We start from the raw sequence: 21540 nt of genomic DNA on the forward strand, positions 1-21540 counted from the left end.
TATATATATATATATATATATATATAACATGAGGTGTTAGCCGAATGTTTTAAAATGTTTAAAACATTCATGAGGCATTTGGTACGTTTGAACACGGTTGGTTTTTGACCGTAAGTCTGCAAAACACCTGCCAAAAATCCTGGAGTAAGTCAGCAGTGTTCAGGGCGTGTTCAGGGATCAAACTTGGCTCCAATTTAACTCAAATTTGTTTTATAAGTCATATATAGAAAGGTAAGCATGGCCTAAATCTGGTCAGAGTACTAGTACTCTCGAACACCAGCCAACCTGTTCAGCTGGTGTTGGGAAACGAATTTGTCTGAAGTTCGTGAAAGTGCGACAGGGGCTTAAGGCTTGAGGCAGGTGTGTATGTCTCACCTGCAGTGTCGTCACAACAGCTATGAGAACAGTCCTCCAGACTGTCTGAGGAGAAGGAGCTAAGGAAGACAGCCCCGCCCAGCTCCTTAGACTTCCTCAGGTTGATGATCTTGTCGTCTGTGAAGTTGAGGGAGCACTGTCCGTACTGTACCAGCTCAGCTGCTGACACAGCACTCAGGGTCACCAGTAGGACCAGCAAACCTGAACACATGGAATCCATCCTGAGGGAAACACAGAAAATATGTACAATTAATCAATACTTGTCAATGAAGGTTAGACATCCAAGGATCGAATGAGATACACAATATACAAGCATTAATATTACACGGTAGATAGATTTTCAAAAACTGTCAGACATTTCAAGTAGTATCCACTACTTTTCATGACTGACTGACGAAAGGTAGTGAAATGTCTGAGAGTTTTCTAAAATCTATCCAGTTGTTTAAGTAACAAATGATGGACATAAAGACATTGAAAACTTCTTCTTTATAAGAAAGATGTGTCAATATGTATGAATCCCAGCCAAATAAACCACTGTTCCCTTTGCAAAAAAGGTTTGTTTTGCTTCATCTTTGTGTAAAAAAACGAGAACAAACATTTCTTTTACACACAATTGTTTTTTTCTGAACCACTACTTCCCTCTTTCACGTTTGCAAAGTTAACAAAAGCCAGGTTCGCTGTTTAGTACTACTAAGTGTTAAATAATTCTCATATAAACAACTTAAAACACTCACTAAAAGGACCCAAATGACCACTTCACGCACCTGAACGTTTCCACTATTTTGGTCAAGTTAACTATGTACAGTAATGCATGTTGGTGCATTGTAGAGACATACAAAAGCCCTTTCACATGGCAATTAGGTGTGTCTGTGCTACTCTCCAAGCAGAGGTAGGGTCGCTCGGTATTTTGGCAGTAATTTCGGTATTTATTCTCCCTAAGGGGAGGAAGACCCAAAAAAAAAACCGTAAAAGTAGAAAGACGTATTAAAAACGCGAAAATACTGCCAAAATACCGAGCGACCCTACCTCTGCTTGGAGAGTAGTATACCTCCGTTCGGATAGTGGATAGTGACTGTTGGAGCGGACATAAACTAACAAGGATGGTACCCAGCTGCAGGCTAACTGTCTCCGGTGTGATGAGGTTTAAATTCCTGCTTGATTAAAAGAAATGCATGTACACACAATTTGTGCCATAACGGTGAATAATAATTTGTTTGGTCAAGGCAGCAACGCACCAGGGCAGAAGAGATGTAAGTGCCTCTCTGTCAGTGAACCATCAAAGGTCATCAAATTTTGAACGATGGGCAGCATACGAGCGCCACCTATTGGAATCAATTCAATATGCAAGATAAAGTAACTTGTTTCAGCATCCGCGGACACATGAGCACTGGCTTGCTGGTTTGGCGAATGATTTTTATTGTTGGGGAGATTATGAGATCATCGAATCGTCTTGTCTGCACCTCCGTCTTGGAGTAACAGTACCTCAACAAGTGGCAGTGCACTAGCGCCCCCTGTCGGAATCAGTTGAATATGCATGGTGATGCACTTCGCTTCCAGCACCACTGGACATAGGTTCACTAACTGGCTTGCTTGCTTGAGTTCATAGTTTGTGTTAAGTGTATGATTCAGTGTACTGAGTTAGAATGAAGTGGGTGCTTTGTAATGTTGTGTATGATTCAGCGGACCGAGTTTATAGAGTGTCTACAACGCAATACTGATTTTAAAAATGTCAGTGGGCTACCACCAGTATGGCAATAATGATCACATTGACCAGGCTCCATTGACAACTTAAACTACATGTTTAAGTATGTTTTATTTGTCTGCAAGTTACGAAAGAATAATTGCTTAACGACATTGACAACTTACCTATAACGTCACAACCAAACTGTACCCCATGTCAACTACAGCATTTATCAAAAAAACTTAAAATACATGTAACGGCGTTCTGTTTAATTCTTTGTATACAGAATTCTCAATACGGGGAAAACGATTCTAGTTTCTATTAATCTAAACAAATGTATACCTTCTAGCAGTCAAATTTTACAGTGATGTACTATTGAAACGACCCTTGTTTTTGTGACAATCGTCAACTACATGTACATTAATCTATTCAGAGCAACATTTTCCATATATGCATTATACTGTAATCTATAAAACTAATGTAATACATCTAGATTTCTTACTGTTACCAAGGAGGTTACATCTGCCCTATAACCTGTTTTGTTTATGTTTACAATTCAATAATAAGCAGACAGTTTAAGTACTTGTACATATTGTACTTACATGTAGGCTTGTATCAGAGAGAGTGACCTATACACATACATGTACCTCTTTCACACTTCTTACAAAATAAACAATCTATACCTCGAAGGTGGTAGTGACCACACACGTTTTAACTCTACATCTCATTGTAACAATTCCACTAGGTTTTTAAACTTTAGTCTACGTCATCATCAGGGACTTTTTCGTACACCTCTTCTTCCTCTTCTGCTGGTTTTTCTTCCGTTGGTTTGTTGTCGTTTGCGTTTGGCACCCACAGGCCTGAATCTACACATCGCTTCATGTGGTATCTATGAAGGGAACAAGATTACCTTTTAAAAGTTTCATCTTGGGAAGAAAAAAAGAGCAAGATTTCCTTTTCATCTTGGAGGCTGTTGTGGTATCTAGAAGGACAAAACAGAAAGGGCTTTAGAGTCAAATTTTGTTGAAATAAAACGAAAAATTAAAATGACCAATACCGGTGGTTTCCATGAAGCAAGGGTGTAGATTCCAGGCTAGTGCAAGCCGTTAAAATCCTTGATTAAAATCTAGTTAACATACAGTAAACTACACTTCTGAGTATCTACACTTGTACACTATTTCTTTTCATCCAAACTGCTCAGAAAATAGCTTGGAGGTTGGACTGAGAAATTCTAAACTGTTTAAAGTGCGACGTAGAAATGAAACAATCTGCTGTCATGGAAACCACCGCCAGTCACTACTGAACACGACACTGCCACCCCGGGGGCTTCTCGTCATCTGGACTATCGTCTTCTTCCTCCTGTTCGCTGTCTGTTTTGTTGTCGCCGTCCTCCGTCGCTTTTCTCCGCCGTAAAACCGTGTCTGTGTTCTCGTCGGGGACCTTGGTGGGAAATCTGTGTTCTGTGGGAGGAGGTGTTGTTGTTGTTGTTGTTGTTGTTGTTGTTGTTGTGTCCTGGGGGACCCACAGTCCTGACTTGATACACCTGTCTATGTGATGTCTTGGGAAGAAAAATCAGTCAGATTCAATACAAGAAAGATCAAATAGTGGCTTTAAAATTTTGCCTGGTGTCACTTTTCTAGTTGCAATAGTAGTGGAGGAACTGTAGCTACATAGCCATTTCCACTGGTATGAAAATAAGGTACCGGTACCTGTACAACATGCATCAATAGTTGAAAATTCATTACATTTTTGTGAAATACATGTACTAATAATAGAGTGGGACTGAGAAACAAGTAGGGTGACCACCATGCATCAGGTTTTAACATCAATGTGACTGTTTTCACAATGTTATGGACTTATCAAAGCTTTAACAAAGTTTACATAAAATGACTAGGTAACTATGCATTGAGATGTATTCCACCTACATGTTTGAGAACGAAGAACAATGACAAACAAAAAGATTGGCTGCATCTTTGAGGAGTCAAGAAAAGGGTACATACCTGGCATCCTCTTCAGGCAGTTCAGTGATGGCCTTCTGTAACATGGGGATGTCCTGCTTCTCAAAACAGTCTTTCAACACCTGGGGGAAAAGTGTTATAAACTGTCATCACATTTTGGTAAAAAATGTAAAGGTAGTCCCATAGCCTTTTGAGGCCGTAGGGGCGATGTGTTTTTATCCCACTGTGTCTAGAGCATGGTACTCAAAGGCAGAGCCCATCCCTCTCCTTCCACCGCTTTTTACCTCAACAAACACAGTCGTGACTATCATGCACTCATTTTATAGGATTGTGAAAGTGCCTTTTTTACAACACAAATTCTTGCCAAGAATGCCAGGGATCGAACCTGTGACCTCTCAATCTTTTGTTTGCTGGCCTAACCACTGACAAATTTTACATGTCTACCTCAATAAAACTTAATCTAAAACTTTCTTGCTGACATCTCATAAACTCAAATGTCTTTGAAAGAAAAGTACAAAATGTACCTGTGGAAGGGACTCAAAGACTTCAACAGGATCCAGGCCTCCTGGTCCCAATCTCTTCTGTCTCTCCTCCTGCGGATAAAGGAAATAATTTTGTAACTAACCGAGTTTAAGAGTTTGTACAATTAAGAGGCAAAAGTGCAAATAAAAGGAATTACATGTATATAAGGTTGACTGCTAGACATCAATGTGCATACAATAAAGGGTAAGTGATTTCATACTACACCTCTTCCGCTTCCTTCATTGCTCTCTCAATGCGTGCCTCTGCACGGCCTCTCACTCTGGTTTTGAAGGAGTCAAGCTCATCGTTGAAAGCATCTGTATACTGCTTGTCTGCTGTTTTGATTCTACACAAGGAAAAAAGAAAAAAAAATCAAATAAAAAATGCATTACTGCTACTTCCTAAAATGGCCCCCAAAATGTTTGTTTGTTTGTTTCGCATAACCGGTAAACCGCCTTCAGGCGTAACACACCAGTTTTGTACATGTGCGCACATGTACAAGCTGCGTAAGACCAGACTGTAAGTTTTGAACCACTCACACCGGGAAGATCCCCTACTCTTTTCGATAAGTGCGGTGGGTTCTTTAACGTGCATGGGGTGTGGCTCTCCCAAACACGGGACCTCCATTTAACGTCCTATCCGAGGGACGTCCCTAACCGAAGCTAGGTACTCATTTTCACCTGAGTGAAGTGAGGAAAGTCGTGTAAAGTGCCTTTCCCAAGGGCACAAGATCGGTGACATGGGCAGGGTTCGAACCCACAACCTCTGGGGTGTGAGCCGAACGCGCTACCGACTGCGCCACACGACCCCACAATGGATCTATATCTAGTGATTTGGTACATGATTTCTTGCAAAAAAGAACAGTTTTGATTCTAATAGATTAACACTTTAAAACATGATAAAATGAGGACACATTATTCTTTGTAATAAGTTAAACCTAAGAAGCCCTGGTCCCAGGCTATATAATAAAAGCCCTACCTTGAGAAGAAAGGCTTGACACACGCCCTGGGGTCTGCGTCCAGGCTCTTGGCTAACTCCAGGATGTACTGCATGATAATAGTCTGGTGGGCGACTTGGTCCATCAGGGCAGTTTTCTGTGGGAACATTTGGTATCATCAATCTGACTGAAGATGTACATTGTGTGAATATCATCTGTATAAGTTTTCATGTAAAGCACATGACAGTTGTATTTACTTGTAACTTTGTTGAAAAACATGACAGCCATTGTTTGAGTAAAAAGGTTTAAAAGGGCATAGAAAAGTTGACAAAAAAACTTACTTAAATTGCTACAGATTCAGAGACTTTCTGACCTAATATTCCTAAGATTACACTCTACTTTGGAAACATAATGAAACAAAAGATTAGACATTTCATACTTTCTTGGGTTTTTTGTGACCTGTTGGCCTCCTGCCCGTCAATCTTCCCCCACCCACGTGCTGTCAATCTACTCTTTCCGGACAAACTTCTGTACCCAGAAGTAATAACAACTCCTGAGGCATTGCCAAAAAAAGCCAGCCTCCTCACCTCCTCTACCTGCAGGTTGATACACCAGATGGCCAGGTAGTTAGCACACTCATCACACACCAGCTCTGGGTGGTCAGTAAGGAACTGCATGGAGTCATCGTACTTCTTAAACATCCCAAACTTCTTACACAGCTTCTCATTCTTCTCCACAAACGTTCTCTGCATCTCCTCCTTCTCCTCCTCTGTAGCTTCTGCCTTCTTGGCAGGTTTCTTATTTATGACCTGGGATAAGACACTGTTGTTAGTATGTGTAGTACATCATGTACATGTACAACTAAAGACGGTCTTACTATTAAGGGCTTAGTTGAGTTCCTTGCAATATTTTGGGTTTTTCATTGAAACAATCCCAATTCTAATCATGTTTACAGAAGGAAAACATACTGTTTTTGCTCAGTTTCCTCCTCTTCTTCTCCAACCAAAAAGGTCAATGACCTGAACCAGATGACTGTCACCATGGTAACTGGTGTTGGGTTACATCATGTTGTAATTTTATAGCAGGAGGGATTTAGACTCCTGTCTGGCCATATATATGAATGTGTTTGAGTAAAGAATTAACAGGCAGACCTACGCGAAGGTAAACATTATGCATTTGCTTTGCAAATGTTACCTTTCTACTGTGTATCATACATTCACACTGCTGTATATTAAGATGGACAACCAGGTACATTTTTGTTGAAAGTAAAAGTAAGTGTAACTCAGCACACTTACTGTTTTCTCCCACTTGTCTTTACTGAGGGTGTCCACATTCCAGGGTGTCAGCTGTAAAAAAAAAAAAACAGTAGCCTAAATCATTCATTATGCTTCAATTACAAAAAAAAAATCAAATTTTGAAACTTGCCATTTTTTAAAATGAGGATAGAGCATTAATTATTAGTAACAAGGTCCGGTAAATACACTTAAATGTATTTGTAGCAATAATAATTAAAAACGATCTACCTTTTCCTTCTTAGTGAGTTCTTCCTCCTTCTGTTTCCACTCTTTCTCCTGTTTCTTCAGCTCACTCATCTCCATCTGTAGCTTCAACACCTGGGCTTCAACCTGCTGTCATAAAGGATTGAGAAATAACTTGACATTTGCTGGCAAATACATTATGTCTCTGTGTTGTAATTGTTCAGCCCAGAAACAAGAACTTCTTCTATTCTGATATTTTTATAGACACAACTTCTTTACATTTCACTTAGTGTCGTGCTGTATAATTCTCTGATGTTATAGTCCAATATTTTCTGTTGCCTGCCCCTCTTTCTTCCTCCCTGGACTGTTTCTGGCATATAGCTTTATTATAACAGCATAAAGTTTGCACTGAAGTAAATAATATGTACGTATGGTTTCTCACTTCTTTTGTCTCCGCCTCTGCACAAGCTGACAGGTCTTCCAGCTTCTTCCTGGTTTCTTCTAGCTTCTTTTTGTTACTAGAAGGAGTACAAAAAAAATGATACAGTTACAATGACAGAAAAATATGTGTGATGTTATAGAAGCAAATGATGGAAAGACAAGAGCTAAAATACTGACACTGTACTACAATGAACTGAAATGTGAAGTACATGTATGAGAAATGTCTGCTTACTCCAGTGAGCCCCTTTCGAAGTCCTGTCTCTCTTTCTTCTGTTCCTCCATACGCTCCACCCTGGCCTGGTGACGCCATCTGAACAGACTCTGGGTGTCCACGTTAGGGTGGGTCTCATCTTCATCATCTGATACCTGAAGACAAACCAACAATAACGAATATCAACATATACACTACATTGAGTATATAGTAGAGGGGATTTCATTCCTCAAGCTGAGCGACATCTTGCACATGCAGTCGTCCCTCAGTAAGACAACTGGAGCCGCACAGTTCCCGTTTAGAACTTTTATTCAGCCTGCCACACAACCAGTTTCACCTATGTACCATTCTTGTGGCTAGAAGGCATATGAACTGGATAGTCAAGTAACTACAATATGTATATACCAGATGATTGAAATTGGATGATACTTTTTAGGCTGTATTTTGTTATGCTGTTTGTTTAAGTCAAATTTATTGTCGTTTGTGATATCTAGGAAATAATTCTATGTAGGGACCTAGTCTGTGGTCTACATGTATGCGGCGGTTGGCATTGCCAAAGATGGGCAGTATGCCTTAGTTATCAGTATCTGTACATCGCCAGTATACCTGCCCTTCGGCGTAACACACCACTGAGTATCCATTGTCTTATAATGTGTGTAACAAAGCCATGGGTTCTAATCAAGGCATAAGCAGCAAGGATAAAATTTCTATACACAAATTTATATATTTCTTGCTCTAAGTAACCAACAGTTTTTAAATCCTGATAATGTACACGAATATTAAAATATTGAAATTAGGTTCACATAAAAGTGAATGTTTATTATTTCAACTGCGGGTAACGTGCAAAGCAGGCAAGCAATTCATAGGCATCCCCCTTCCCACAACTTTTTAGCAAGCCCCTATGGAGTACATTGACAAATGCGCAACAACAGATCTCAGAAAAATGAGGAAGTTTCGAGAGAAAAAAATATCTTTGAACAAGGTGCGAAAACAACAGTAATTTTTAGGCGATTTTAGGCCAATGCGACAATTCAACCCTCATCCAAGGAATACACCTTATTCTCTAAGATGTTAAGTATCACCTGAGATAGTTCTACGAAAAAAATGTAATTCATAGACAAAGGAAAAGTACCTCAATGTGATCCCACCGACTGTAATCCAGAGGTCTCGCCATCATGAAAACCGAAGATAAGCTTTCTCTTGCGTGAACATGCGAGAAAAGGCGAGAGCTCTTGGGAGTTGTACATTGAAAATAAAAGGGAGTTCAGGAAATTATTTTGAGCAATCCAAAAGGTGTAGCAAAGTGTTTGATATGTAGAAATAATATATAAGTTTTGACTGTTTATTAAAATTTTCGAGAAAAAATAGCAGTAAACTTCATATTACATGTCAGAAATATCATACATACGTTTGTTCATCTTCCCCCATAGAAAAGTATAACATTCCAACCGCAGCAAACGTAACTAAATCTCCACACACTAAATCACTAAAATCAAAGGATAATTTTATTACAGGAATAGATTTATTATTTTATTTTAGTGCATTATAAGGTATAATTCTTGTCAAAAATAGAAACACACGTTAGAAAACATTCATGTACAGTAAAAAAATAAACATGTTTCTTTGCCGTTGTAACTGATGTAACGTTGACGTCATTTTGTACATTATGCTAATTACCCAAAATGGCCGCTGAACGAGTTCGTTGATTTCAGCAACATCAACACTTCGCGAAGGTTTTCCCCGCCAAACTTTGGATTATCCGCAGTGTTTGATCCTCGTATTAGCTTCAACGGACACAGAAGTGGCCTGGTTTGATATTCGCTGAATTTTCCAAGTAAGTGTCCTTTTATTTTTCAAATTCTTCAGGTGGTTTTTGCACGTCGAGATTTTCTAACGCGACGGAGCCTAAGGACTTGCCAACGTTTGCTAACTCGTGAAGAATCTCGTGTTTGTTTCTCCAGCCTTTCGTGTTTTCCTTTGCAATCTGAACCGATCCGAAGGTCTAGACACCTTTTTAAAGCAGGAAATCTAAACGTTAGGGGTTCTAAACCCAGACCCGGATGTCGTTACGTGTGTAAGGGTTATAGATAGTAGATAGTAGATCCTTTCAGCCAGGTAGGTATCCATCCAGTTTAGGCTGCTCGTTGCTCTACCGGACTGTCATTCCCGGCCTATGCGGGCAATCCAGGGCCGTGTGATTGTACATAATTGGATGACTCTCCATTCAAATCTCAATTCATCTCAAAAAGGTGTTGAATTTAATATTGTAATTAATAATAATTTGATATTCCTTTGGTGTTATCAACTTGAATAGCTCGTTCTCTTTTAGACCAAGTTGGTTAGACAAAATTTCTCCAACACAACGTTGTATAACACATGTTTGCAGTTGTTGTTTCCTGTCACCTTCTAGATTGTGTAACCAAATCTTCATTCAAATCCTTCTGCCCCCCTCCCCAAGCTTGTGTACTGTAAAATGTTGTTTTCTGCTGTGATGTTGTTATTTGTTTAGAGCCTGTGAATATAGTGTGATAGCCAGCCAAGCTTGGTTTGATTCTGTGACAAGGCTGATAGGTGATAATGACAAATGATCCCTCTGCAAATATAAATCACCCTGTACATATGGTAGGGAAGATGAACGGTTTTGGGTCTGTATAATTCTACAAATATCAAGAGATAATGGCAATTTCAATGATTCTGTTTTTCTAGTCCAAAGTCATAAATTATTATCACCGACATGTTGCCCAATGTAATGTCATAAATTACTGGCCGAGCAGGTTTAGGTTTAATTGCCTCTATTTCTCTATTTGAAACATAGAGTGTCTGTTGGTGTCTGTTGTTTGTACTTTATATGTCTTATTAGGCAGTCGTTGACTAGTTTGTTATATGCAAAGTTGACCTTTTTGTTGTTGTTATGCCTATGTGTGTTGGGGGAGTGGCATAGATTCAAGGTCTGATAATTTTGTAGTACAGCCTTGTAGTATCACTGATTGTTGTATTATTATAGGATGTTTGTTTCTCATTTTATGGAAAGTTGCTATGAAGGTGTTTGCTCCAGCCAGCCGTAATGTTCACTAGGTGAATATGCTGCTTGTTTCAGTCTAGTGTAACGTTGTTGCTAAGATTGGCAGACATACAGTGCCAACCAGGTCAGTCTGTTGTATTGTTTATCTGCCAGCCATTACATTTCCAGGCCGGCCCTCTTGTATTGTTGAACCGATCCGGATGTCATCTTTCACCGCGCCTCGGGCATGTTTTACCTGTTCTGCGGATTTAGACCGTCGCGTCATTTTCCCAAGCACTACGGGCGAAAAGTAATTAGTATCGGACAGCCCCGGTACTAATGGCAGACCATAATGTCATTCTGGTACTTTCTAAATTCTTCCCCGTCGGATTTAGAGCTTACTAAGTCCTGTTCCTGCATAAAACATTGCTCAGATTAGATTTCAAGTTTCTAGGCCAAACATACAACATCACACAAGCTTGTTGCAACAGTATACTATGTGGAAGAATTCTATATCCTTTCTTTACTTTGCTTTGGAACAATTTGACTCAATTAGGACAGAAGAGAAGATTTTCTTGTTGGCAAAGTATTTAAAAGTGTTGGAGTAAACAAGGAGGGTATATTCAAGTCCTTTGAATGAAGAAGTGCTGTCTATTAGTTTTTTTTTATTCCTTGGCTTGGGCACAATGTATCTGTGTTAGTGTGTAGTAAGGTTTTAGTACAGTAGTCCTATGGTCACACTGCTGTACCTATAAAGACTGCAATTGTACATACAACTATCAGGTACAGGGTAAGGTATTTTCCCGGTGACCTGGATGGTAGAAAGGCCTATGTACACAGAGGTGATTCCCACCTTTGTTGTCCAGATAAACACGTGAATCATGACTCTAATCTCCAGGTGAGCAAGGCTGTTGGTGCGGAACACACAGGTGAACAACTCACCTGGTGGCCAGGTAAAGGAACAACACACAATAGGTGCAGCACGAAGTGTGGCCACTCCTTTGCTTAAACTGCCACAGTTAAAACACAAGTAGTGTGTTGTTAAAGATACACATTCCTAGATTGAAAGATATCCATTGTGTACTTTACTTGTATTGTAGATACAAAATAGAAAACACAGGAAAAGGGCTTATAATGTATCCTGTTGGCAATATGGCTTATATCTGACTGTACGTATAGGAAGAGCCTTGGGGAAGCAAATGAAAGGTTTTCTGTCTATAGTATAGTAGTGTTTTCTTTCTGTCTGGACCCACCAATGGTTTATTCATGGCTGCCAATGCCTGTGACATTCACGCCGCTGAGACTGCTAATTTGACAGCCATGCCCTGCATCACAATACATCCGTTTTCATGCCAATTAGTGCATAGTTAATTAACAAAAGCCCATAGGTCCATTCTCCCAGTGTCCGATGATTGAATTAACACATAATTACACAGTGATATACAGTTTAGCCCACTCTTTGTAGAGGAATTAGGGAGGTTGTCTGGACACTACAGGAAAAATAACAAAACTCAAAGGAAAAGCTTTTTCAGGTTGTTTGGGTACAATGCAGCAAAACTAAACATATGTTTTCCTATTCATCGATTCGCTGTATTTCACAATTTTATGTGAAGGACCTAACATCTTTATGTATACTTGTTTTCAGAAGCAAAATTGCAAACATGCCAATATTTTTTCTCGATAATAATCCATAAATATGGAGCCTAACAACATGCTAGAAACATTTTGAATGTTAAACTTAAAGTAAGGTAGACATCTGGATATGTATTTTGCTGTATATTTTGAGTTTTGACACTATATCATTATGTTTGTCTAACACGGCTTGAACAATACATGTACACATAAATCTACTTTGAATGGTGAACAGTTCAATCATTGATCATGATGTACATGTTATTGTACGCTGCTTTGTTGGTCTGTCATATGGTGTTAGTTCCCACCAAGGAGGTACAATATAATCAATGTTTGAACCTCCTTATTCCCACGGAAAACAGACAATGAAAAATCAATGTGGGGTTAGTGCCGACTGCTGCCTACTTTGAAGTGTGTCTGGCTGTAGGGCTGTGTGGGTGAAAGCTATCGATATTCTCTTTGTCCCTGGGACAAGTATGATATGGATAAGATAAGATTGTACAGATAGTAACTACTGTGGTATAGAATTACACTGTAAATCTGTGATGTACTGTCCACTAGAGAGTTGATATATACTAGGAATAGTAGTACATATACAATATATACAGTCGTAATACTTACAGGTTGAAGTAAGCTAATTAGGCAAAACTGTACTGAAAATTGTTCATAATTTATGAAATCAAATGTTTTTGACTATTATTTACCAACCAAACAACTTTTACATTTACATACTAGGACAGTACAAAATTTAGTAGGTCTTGAGTATTATCAAGGTTGAAAGAAGGGGAAAAAAAATCAACAAATGATAGAAATCGTGAGCTATTTTTAGGATCATTTAAAATTTTTTTATGCAAGGACATTTTTGTTTTATCATCAGATTCTGATGTTTTGTTTCCATGATTCTTTCCGACTGTAGTCTAGCACAACAGACTTTCTTTCTCCTTTAAGTCAGATCTATTTTGGCAGGTTCTCCCTGTATAGTTGACAGTTCTGTATGCCCGGTTACCAGACTGTTTGTTTGTAGATGTTGTCCCCTACCCTTGACTCCTTTACTGGAATGTCTGCTGGCACAGCGAGTCCCAGCAAAGCTAATGCATTACACAGCTTCTGTAAACTATGGCAGTTGGAACAAGTGTGTTCCAGTTGGCCAGGTTTTGGAAGTTCTGCCTTGAGCACTAGACTGTAGACATATACAACTTCTGTCTTGTATCTAACAAGATTTTGAGATTGCAGAAAAAGTATAAACAACTTGCAACTGGCCAGCAAAAAAAAAAAGTGAAATGCATTTTTAACAAAATATTGCAGAGAATAGAAAGAAAATACATCTATTGTATTTTAAGACCAGTCTAACATTAGTTCAAAATCTCCTGCCTGAAAACAGATGATAATTTATCCATGTCTGTCTCATATTGAGGGTTTTTTGAAGGAAATATCGCAGAAAATAGGATAGAAATATTTCCAGCCCTGTCTCAGGCCCTGTCTATACTTTCCAGTAACATAACTTCAAAATCCTCGAAATGCACATTATAATTTATCCATCTCTGTCCATATTGATACAGTTTTTTATATATTATTGGATGGAAGCCAACTTGGTTCCTGAATGTTGAATCTTTCTATGCAACAAGACGTAAAGAATCTCAAACAAAATGCACACTACTTATTAAGTATGAACCTTTGACATTTTCGCTCGACCCGCTACATTCCACAGCATAGGCCCAGTTCCCCATGGTTATGATACTTCTCCCAATCCCTCTCCCAAAACTCAAGCGAAACAAATCACAAAGTTTATAGCTCTACGTTCTTTGTGCGAAAGTTTACACGTAAATACTCGAGTAAAAGTCATTTGTAAAGTTGTCTCAACATGTGTTTCAAGAGCCCCTACAGTTACAGTATGACCTTTTAATGATTACGATCAGAATCTTTAACCAGATCCATACTTGAGAACTGCGTCAGGACAGGGTAAATTGTAGGAGGGAGGGACAGAGCTGTCGTTTTGTTTTAGAGGGAAGATTTTTCAGCCAGGGACAGACCTGGTCACTGTAAAATTGCAGTTGTAACTGCTGGGATGAGTTACTCCACACATGTGATATGTCTGTGAGAAGAGTGTGCTGTAGGATTATCAGGCGATGTTACATAAACCATACCCTGGACATGTTGACTTGTTGCCAGGTACAGTTAGTCTCTTAGATGGGTTTTTGGAGGGAATTATCTTCAAGCAGAAGTTGGGAGGAAGGTTATAATTTTTTCTGACTGCCTAGTTTTGCTTTCAGTCCTTTTTTTTTAACCTCCTTGCCCTAACTGATTGTCAGAAGCCAAGCAGTCAGAAAGGGGTGCAATCCTCCACCCTAACATCTGCTTGGAGATTAGGGAAGGGTTAGGCAGCTTTTTCACCTAGGTAAAATGTATGATTATGATATGCTGTATCTTGCTATCATCTAATGGAAAGAAGAGAAAGAAAGCTTACTATTGTCTAATAAGGATTCTTCTGTTTCATGAAAAATATGAATACTGATAATTATATCTAAAAAACTTTCAAAAATCTTCATGAGAACTTGCTAAAGATCCAATGCTATATCTGATTGTTTAGAATTTCAATTAGATTAGTCTTTGGTTCACTCTGTTCTTTCTTGTTTGTTTCTAATCTTGTCTCCCAGACATGTCTTGCCAAAAATAGGTTAGTTTTGTCTGTTTGTTGTGGATTGTTGGCCCCCTGCTGGTAAGGAACAGTCTATCCTATAATTTCTAGGAGAGTGATGGCATGGGAATGGAGAGGTCACCTCCAAATGACCTCTAGCATTTAATCTTCCTCAGGAAAGGAATCATGGGTGATTTAAACCACTGTTGGACATGGTTATAGCAATTTTCCAGTGTAATTGGGCAGTTTGATGTCTACTGTAGGTTGTTTGGGTTTATGTTAGAATATGGTACAGGAAATGAAGTATATATTGGCAGTCAGTGAGTGCTTAATTATTAGATAAAGCTGTGTTTGGGTAAAATCATATATAGACTAGCATGTCCTGATCATGAAATATCAAAACGGAGGTTTAGCTGCAGTACCATAACAAGCCGCCAAGGGGCCCAAAATCTATTCATTTCGAGGTCTCGACTCGAGAAGACCTATCTAGTAACTTACTATCAACTTCAAGACAATCCATGTATATGTACATGTATATTAATTATTAGATAAAGCTCAGTGTTTTGGGTAAAGTCATATATATAGACTAGCATGTCCCGATCATGAGATATCAAAACCGGAAGTTTAGCTGCAGTACCATAACAAGCCGCCAAGGGGCCCAAAATCTAAAAAAAACATAAACCTTCCAAATCCAAAGCAAACATAACCTTCCTGGCAAAGGTAAAAAGTTAGGTTCCTTATAAACCAACAACATTGCTTAGAACTCTGCTCACAAACAAGTCAAACAGTTTACACAAGTGTCTCACATTCAATCATACATTTGCTTTGGACACAGAATCTGTATCCAAAGCAAGGCTATGATTATATACTATGTATATACACACAATGTTTATAGGTTTAGGCAAAAATAAATGGGTCAGATCAAGAATTAGGTCTAGGTTACTGCTAGTAGAACTAGACAAATGGAGATTGGACAGGTGGTTTACATAAGGGGAGGTCTCTGTTGTCCTGACTAAGTGTCCTTTTACTTAGTTTAATCTCAAATTTACTGGGAACTACAAACAGAAGCATCTGTGGGACATACAACAGACTACACTGACAATTTTAGTGGCTGAGAAACAAAGTATAGCCGGCTTCTAGAATTGGAAAGGGAAACACATTCAAAACTTCTCAAGAAGACCACTCAGGAGACCGAAAAGTTGGCCAGTGTAAATTGTCTATGTCTCATGTGGACAGGTGGTCACTATAGACAGGATTCCTAATGCTTGTGTCTAAAAAAATCATCAAAGGAATCACAAAAATTGTCACAATGGCCAGGGTATTCTTATGTAGAGGTGGTCACTTGTACAGGTTTGACTGTTTCACAATTTGAAACCGTTCTAGCAAACCCAAAATATTGTTGGACAGTTGCCATCAGACACATTTTTAGCCTGGATTCCTGGGGGATTTGGATGGTTGTCAAGAATGCAGACATTTGTTCCATTTCTGCCAGATGAGTAGTAGTCTACCTCTAGCTGGTTACCATGTGCATGATCACGGAGTTATGTTCAGAAAGGATAATCCCTTCTTGGTGACATTGACAAACTTACACAGACCAACTTGCCTGCAGATTTTGGATTACAATTTACATACATTTAGAGGCCCTAGACTTACAGACCACCATTTCCAAGCAGATATTAGGATAGAAAGTATTATCTTTTTTTCCCCAATAGTACTCTACAGTCAGTCTAGTATAGAGTATTTCATCAGAAAAGTAGTAGATCAAGTTATAATTTTTGTCCCCAACATCTGCTTGGAGATTACACAGAACATCATATTTAAGACGGATATGGTTGGTGAAAAAGCCTGGCATATGCTGGTGATTTGTTTAAACATGACCTTATATATGATATTGATAACCTAACTGTTACACTGCACACCAGAAGCCTAGCTTTGAATGGCCATGAATAGAGGGCATGACCCCAGACATATTTGAATAATACAGTTGCAGCCAAGAATATTTGCCTTCACCAAACAAACGTCCTCTTATTTGCACCATTGCTTGAATAAAGAATGAAATTTGAAAGATTTAGCTTTAATTCACAGGAATTATTACTTTGGAGTCTTCAGATTGTTGTGTTCTTCAGTATTAGAGTATTTTTGGTGAAAAGATGGTACATGATGATTGTATAGTAGATCTAGCAGTGGTGTTTGTATTCTGTATTGACCCACATTTACGTAGGGAATACAAATAGCAGACATTCAGTTGCCCCCGGAAACCTCTTGGACTATTCCATTTGAAACAACGACAGGGAATCTTGATTTGGACAAAATGGAAGGAGTGGTGTAGAAATAAAGGGATTTGGTTTCAGGTGAGTACTTCTAGTATTTTGATGCAATTTTACCTCGATCATACCTCAATCATGTGCAGTTGAGTTCATGCCTTTTCATCTTACATTACTTTTATGTATTTTTGTTGAACTTGAATATCTGGCATAAAGTTTTGTAAACAGACAGTTTCGATGAATCAGTGAAATTCCAGAACAAGGTACGGCCAATTCTCACTGGGAGGATCTGAGTCACTTAAAAGTTGTCTTCTTTATCAGAGAGACAAGAATCTTAGGTGAACAAACTAAAATCTTCTGATCTGTAAACTCTAATTGACATTCTGCATTGTAATTATACCTGTAAGCCAAATGGTATATTCTATTTTACCACTCTTCCACTGTACAACAAATTTTCAGGCATTAGACATGGGAATGCGTTTAAAGTTTAGGCTCCGGTTGACCGTTATAACTGAAGGAAGTGTCTGGCAAACTGGAAATGGTTTAGAAGTAAATATTTCCTAACGGCCACATTCCTAAGAATTGTCACCTTCTGATTTGTAGGGACCAGTAACGTTGAAGTTTACAAAGTTGACCAGACCTTTCCTAGCTATAGAATTAGGCCACACCAATTTAATTTGTTGGTTCTCGGATTTGCCTCTTCATTATTTTCTGATTTGTAAAAAAAAAAATAATTCTGGTTCTGAGTAAACTAAAAAATGCTTCTTTTGCTCCCAGCAGTTGAGGAAAGTTGTTGTAGTTTTGCTGTCTATCAATGCAGTGGTTTGATTGAAAGTTCAAAATTCGTTGTTTGAATATTAACCCAGCCTTTTGTGTTGACTTCATGGCTCCTATCATAGCATTTGGGCCTATAATTAATAGGATGCCTAGACCTGTTTTTATTTTTATTATTTTTTTTTTCCCTGTCGCTTCATATTTTTTCTGAAAAATCTGAGAACCAACAAATTAAATTGGTGTGGCCTTACCGTAGTAGTACTGATGCCAAAACCAGTATCGTGTGCCATTCCTAAACCCAGTCTTGCCCCTCCCCTCAAATATTTTCTACCTGACACGACATACCAAAGAATTGTCACATTTATAGAGAAGCCTGTATCCTGTTGTGAACAAGTTTTTATTGATAGATGTTGCCAGGTGGATAGGAAAATCCCATGTGTTTCTAGTTTGAAAGTGTAGTGAGTAACTGTCGTGCGATGTCCGACCAATAGTTGCCATCGTTTGTGTGATGTTTAGACTTGAACTTCCTGGCAGAGGGTCGTCTGAACTTGAGCGGGAGACAGACATGTTTTTCTTTTCCACGCTGCAGTCATAATGTCTTTTCTTTCAACTAAACAAAGGTCTGTTTGGTTTTCTTTTACTTCTTATGATATTGTTAGACAATTTCTATTTTCTATAATGACATTTATTCTGAAGTACAGAAGACTAGCCTGTCTATCTACTTTGAGTTTTATATCTTACATAAATGTAAACTATATTTTGTTAGAAACTATTGACAGTTTCGAAACTTATTTTCTTACTGCTGCTGCTCTGTATTTCGATGAGGGCTGCCCCATTTCAAAGTTAGGGGGTGAGGGTCAGTCAAAATTTTGCCTATAGATGTTCCTGACGGAATAGTCAAATGTCTCGCATACTCTCATGGGTAGTGCTGTGTACCGGTTCACCGGACGGGTTCCGGACTTGTAAAAATGTTTAGGTTCAAGTAAAAAAAAACCAAAAAGGTAAAAATTAAAGAACCGATTCCAGACTAAATTAAAAATCATTTGATCACAAAAAAAATAAAACACATCACATACCCCTTTTCTTTCCAAACCATCTAATATCTTCCATAGATTGCAAAATCTCTGCTGCAAAATGGAGAAAACATTGCATTCAGGCATCGTCAAGTACCGGCCTCCATGTTTTGTGGCCAAAGTTTTGCCTAAACAACATTGCAAGATTGGCAACATGCAATTTGTATATGCCATGGGTTTATGACTTACAAGTCCGGAACTGAACCTAAACCTCTGGACTTGAATCCGGACCCGAACCTAAATGTGGGTTTAGGTACACAGCTCTACTCATGGCTTGTGAGAAGACACAAGCCCATCCAACTGCCATCTGTTTCCTCTCTGTCCATCCTGTTGTGTTTTTCCAGGCTTGTTATCCCAATGCCCATAGTGTCCAGATCACTGTCTAATAATGGCTTCTGTGTGGTTAACCAAAACACAGGTGGCTTGTTATACCCTCATGCTGAAAATGTGCTTGTCTGGGGAATTTCCTCAGCTCAAGACTGTACTGAAATGTAGGTCAGTAATTATGCAGATTTATGCATAAATTTTTGGTAAATATTGGAAGAGAACACTAAACTTTTCTGACTACCATGTTTTTCTTAGTGACACACAAAACTTGCTTGGAGATTTAGAATTTGATTTGAAATACTACAAAATATTATTATGTTGCAATTTTTCTTTCTTAGATTTGAAATATTGTAGTATGTTATACTTTTCCTTTCTTGGAAATCTAAGATTTGAAATACTGTACTATGTTACAATTTTCCTTTCGAACATCTGCTTGAATAGATCAGGTTTGACATACAATTGTACAGTCATTTTGAAGTCCACAGGGCTACCTACTCGTACCTACCTACGTAGTTCCTATTTTTGCTATATTTTTCTAAAGAAAGAAAAGTCATATCAGTAACATTTTCTTAGAGAATTTGCAAATCAGACTTTGAACGTCAATGCTAGAAACGGAAAAGTGATCTATTAAGGCCCACAGTCTAATCTTAGGGTTCCTTATCCAGACACTGGGTAGAGTTTTTGAGACACAGACTAGACAAATCTTCAAAGAACTGTTTCCTTTGGGGTCCCCTAAGACTGGGATGACAAGGAAAGGCATCCGGTAAGGCTTGGACTGACAACATCAATGGCTATAATCATAAGGTGTCTGCCATGGAAGATTATCATCAAAAGTCAAGATGGTATTTAATGTCTTGTGAACTTATTTTATTGTAAAATCAAGACATGAACTTCCTACTTGATGTACTTTGTTGACATTTCAGAAAAAAGGATCAACAACTTGCAATTGGCAAGCTAAAAAATAAAAGAACACATGTACAGGCTTAGTAGTGTTAATCTAAAATTTAACAAAAAAGAAATATTTATTATTTCCAAGGAGCTTCAAGCTATGAGTATGAAAGGCTCTAAAATACTGTCAAAACAATTAAGATTTGATTCTTGTACACTGAGACATCCACTGTTATGGCTAGAATGACATGATACAGCCACAAGTGGGACAAACCTCTTTACTTTAGGGTGAAGACCAGGAGATTCTAGGTTTATTTGTACAAGTGTGGGAATTCCCCTGGTGTAGTGGTCTCTTTGCTAAATGTGGTCTAATGAGGGTCTCTATGGGGTGGTTCTCCCAAGTGGTGCTTGTGTAGTCAGGGTTAGGGAGGCAGTTGACCAGGACAGCTGGGAGTGGATAATGAGATGAGATAGACCTGTTGTGTAAATGTGAAAACTCCCAGAAATTATTATCCAACCTTATTTAGCAATCAGACAGTAAAAGATGTAGTGATAGATGTTCATCGATTGGATGCTACAATGTGTACATTGTGCAAGTGTGGAAAAAATTGTGTTTTTCTCTTCCCAATGTTTTTAAAAACTTTTTCCTGATGATGGATTACTGTATACCGTACTAGTATCTCGTAATGTTTGTCGACACCGAAAATTTGGAGGTACGTGTTTTTACCTTTAAATACAGTCACTGATTGAAGAATTTCTACTAACTCTTAATGTTTGTAGTAGCAAAAGTTTACAGTCTGAGAAAAATGAACATGTTCATGGAACTGTACGTTCGCACTGGCGGCAGGTGCAGCAAAAAGAAAGCAAATTATTTGTTCACAGTAATGATAAGTTTGCAGTACCAGAAAAAATTGTGATTTACAGTATAGTTCTATCTGGATTGTCGTCAACAAACCATTATTTTATTTAGATGTTGCAATAGCTTTCCCCCCATATTTTCACCACTTTTTCTGCCACATCCTTCTAAAATAGAATGAGACAAAACATCAGGCCTTTAAAAAAGTACTGATACTAGATGCTGATACCATGAGCTAGTTGGTAGTTTATAAGGATGTTAGAGATCCAATTTCTGCTCCAAGGCTTGGACTTCCCAAGTAAGGGAACTCCACACATGTGTTTATCAGCAAATGTTTCAGCTGTTTATGTGGAGAGAGATTACTTCTGCTTAACCTTTGACCCGGTTATGGTCTGGTGACACTTTACACTCACAAAGAGCAAAGTGGGTTTCTTGAGTGCAGAGGAAATACTGTATATGTTACCACGTGTATCAAGGAGGCAAGACA

General features: G+C 38.5%; 2 protein-coding genes across 3 annotated transcripts in view; one reads left to right on the forward strand and one right to left on the reverse strand.

The window, feature by feature from the left end:
- Nucleotides 1-2151: 2151 nt before the first annotated feature.
- LOC109463408 (hsp90 co-chaperone Cdc37-like) lies at nucleotides 2152-8836 on the reverse strand. 2 transcript variants are annotated; one of them, XM_019760226.1, is made up of 11 exons: nucleotides 8736-8836; nucleotides 7625-7758; nucleotides 7394-7469; nucleotides 6997-7101; nucleotides 6769-6819; nucleotides 6061-6282; nucleotides 5515-5630; nucleotides 4762-4882; nucleotides 4539-4607; nucleotides 4057-4136; nucleotides 2152-2945 (listed from the first exon to the last, which is right to left on the reverse strand). In XM_019760226.1, the coding sequence occupies exons 1-11, from the start codon at nucleotides 8778-8780 to the stop codon at nucleotides 2813-2815; spliced, it is 1152 nt and encodes a 383-aa protein (XP_019615785.1). In that variant the 5' UTR covers nucleotides 8781-8836; the 3' UTR covers nucleotides 2152-2812. The 2 variants fall into 2 exon arrangements, with proteins under 2 accessions (XP_019615785.1, XP_019615784.1); XM_019760225.1 differs by lacking the exon at nucleotides 2152-2945 and adding an exon at nucleotides 3006-3614.
- Nucleotides 8837-9252: 416 nt separating this feature from the next.
- The window catches only part of LOC109463367 (protein-methionine sulfoxide oxidase MICAL3-like), a 64862-nt gene continuing 52574 nt past the window's right edge, over nucleotides 9253-21540 (forward strand). Inside the window, exon 1 of the mRNA XM_019760141.1 lies at nucleotides 9253-9437. The gene's annotated coding sequence lies outside the window, so the exon portion shown is untranslated. The remainder of the gene's footprint in view (nucleotides 9438-21540) is intronic.

The sequence above is a fragment of the Branchiostoma belcheri genome, unplaced genomic scaffold (assembly GCF_001625305.1).
Source record: "Branchiostoma belcheri isolate BF01 breed outbred unplaced genomic scaffold, Haploidv18h27 scaffold125, whole genome shotgun sequence".
In the NCBI taxonomy this organism is placed as follows: Eukaryota; Metazoa; Chordata; class Leptocardii; order Amphioxiformes; family Branchiostomatidae; genus Branchiostoma; species Branchiostoma belcheri.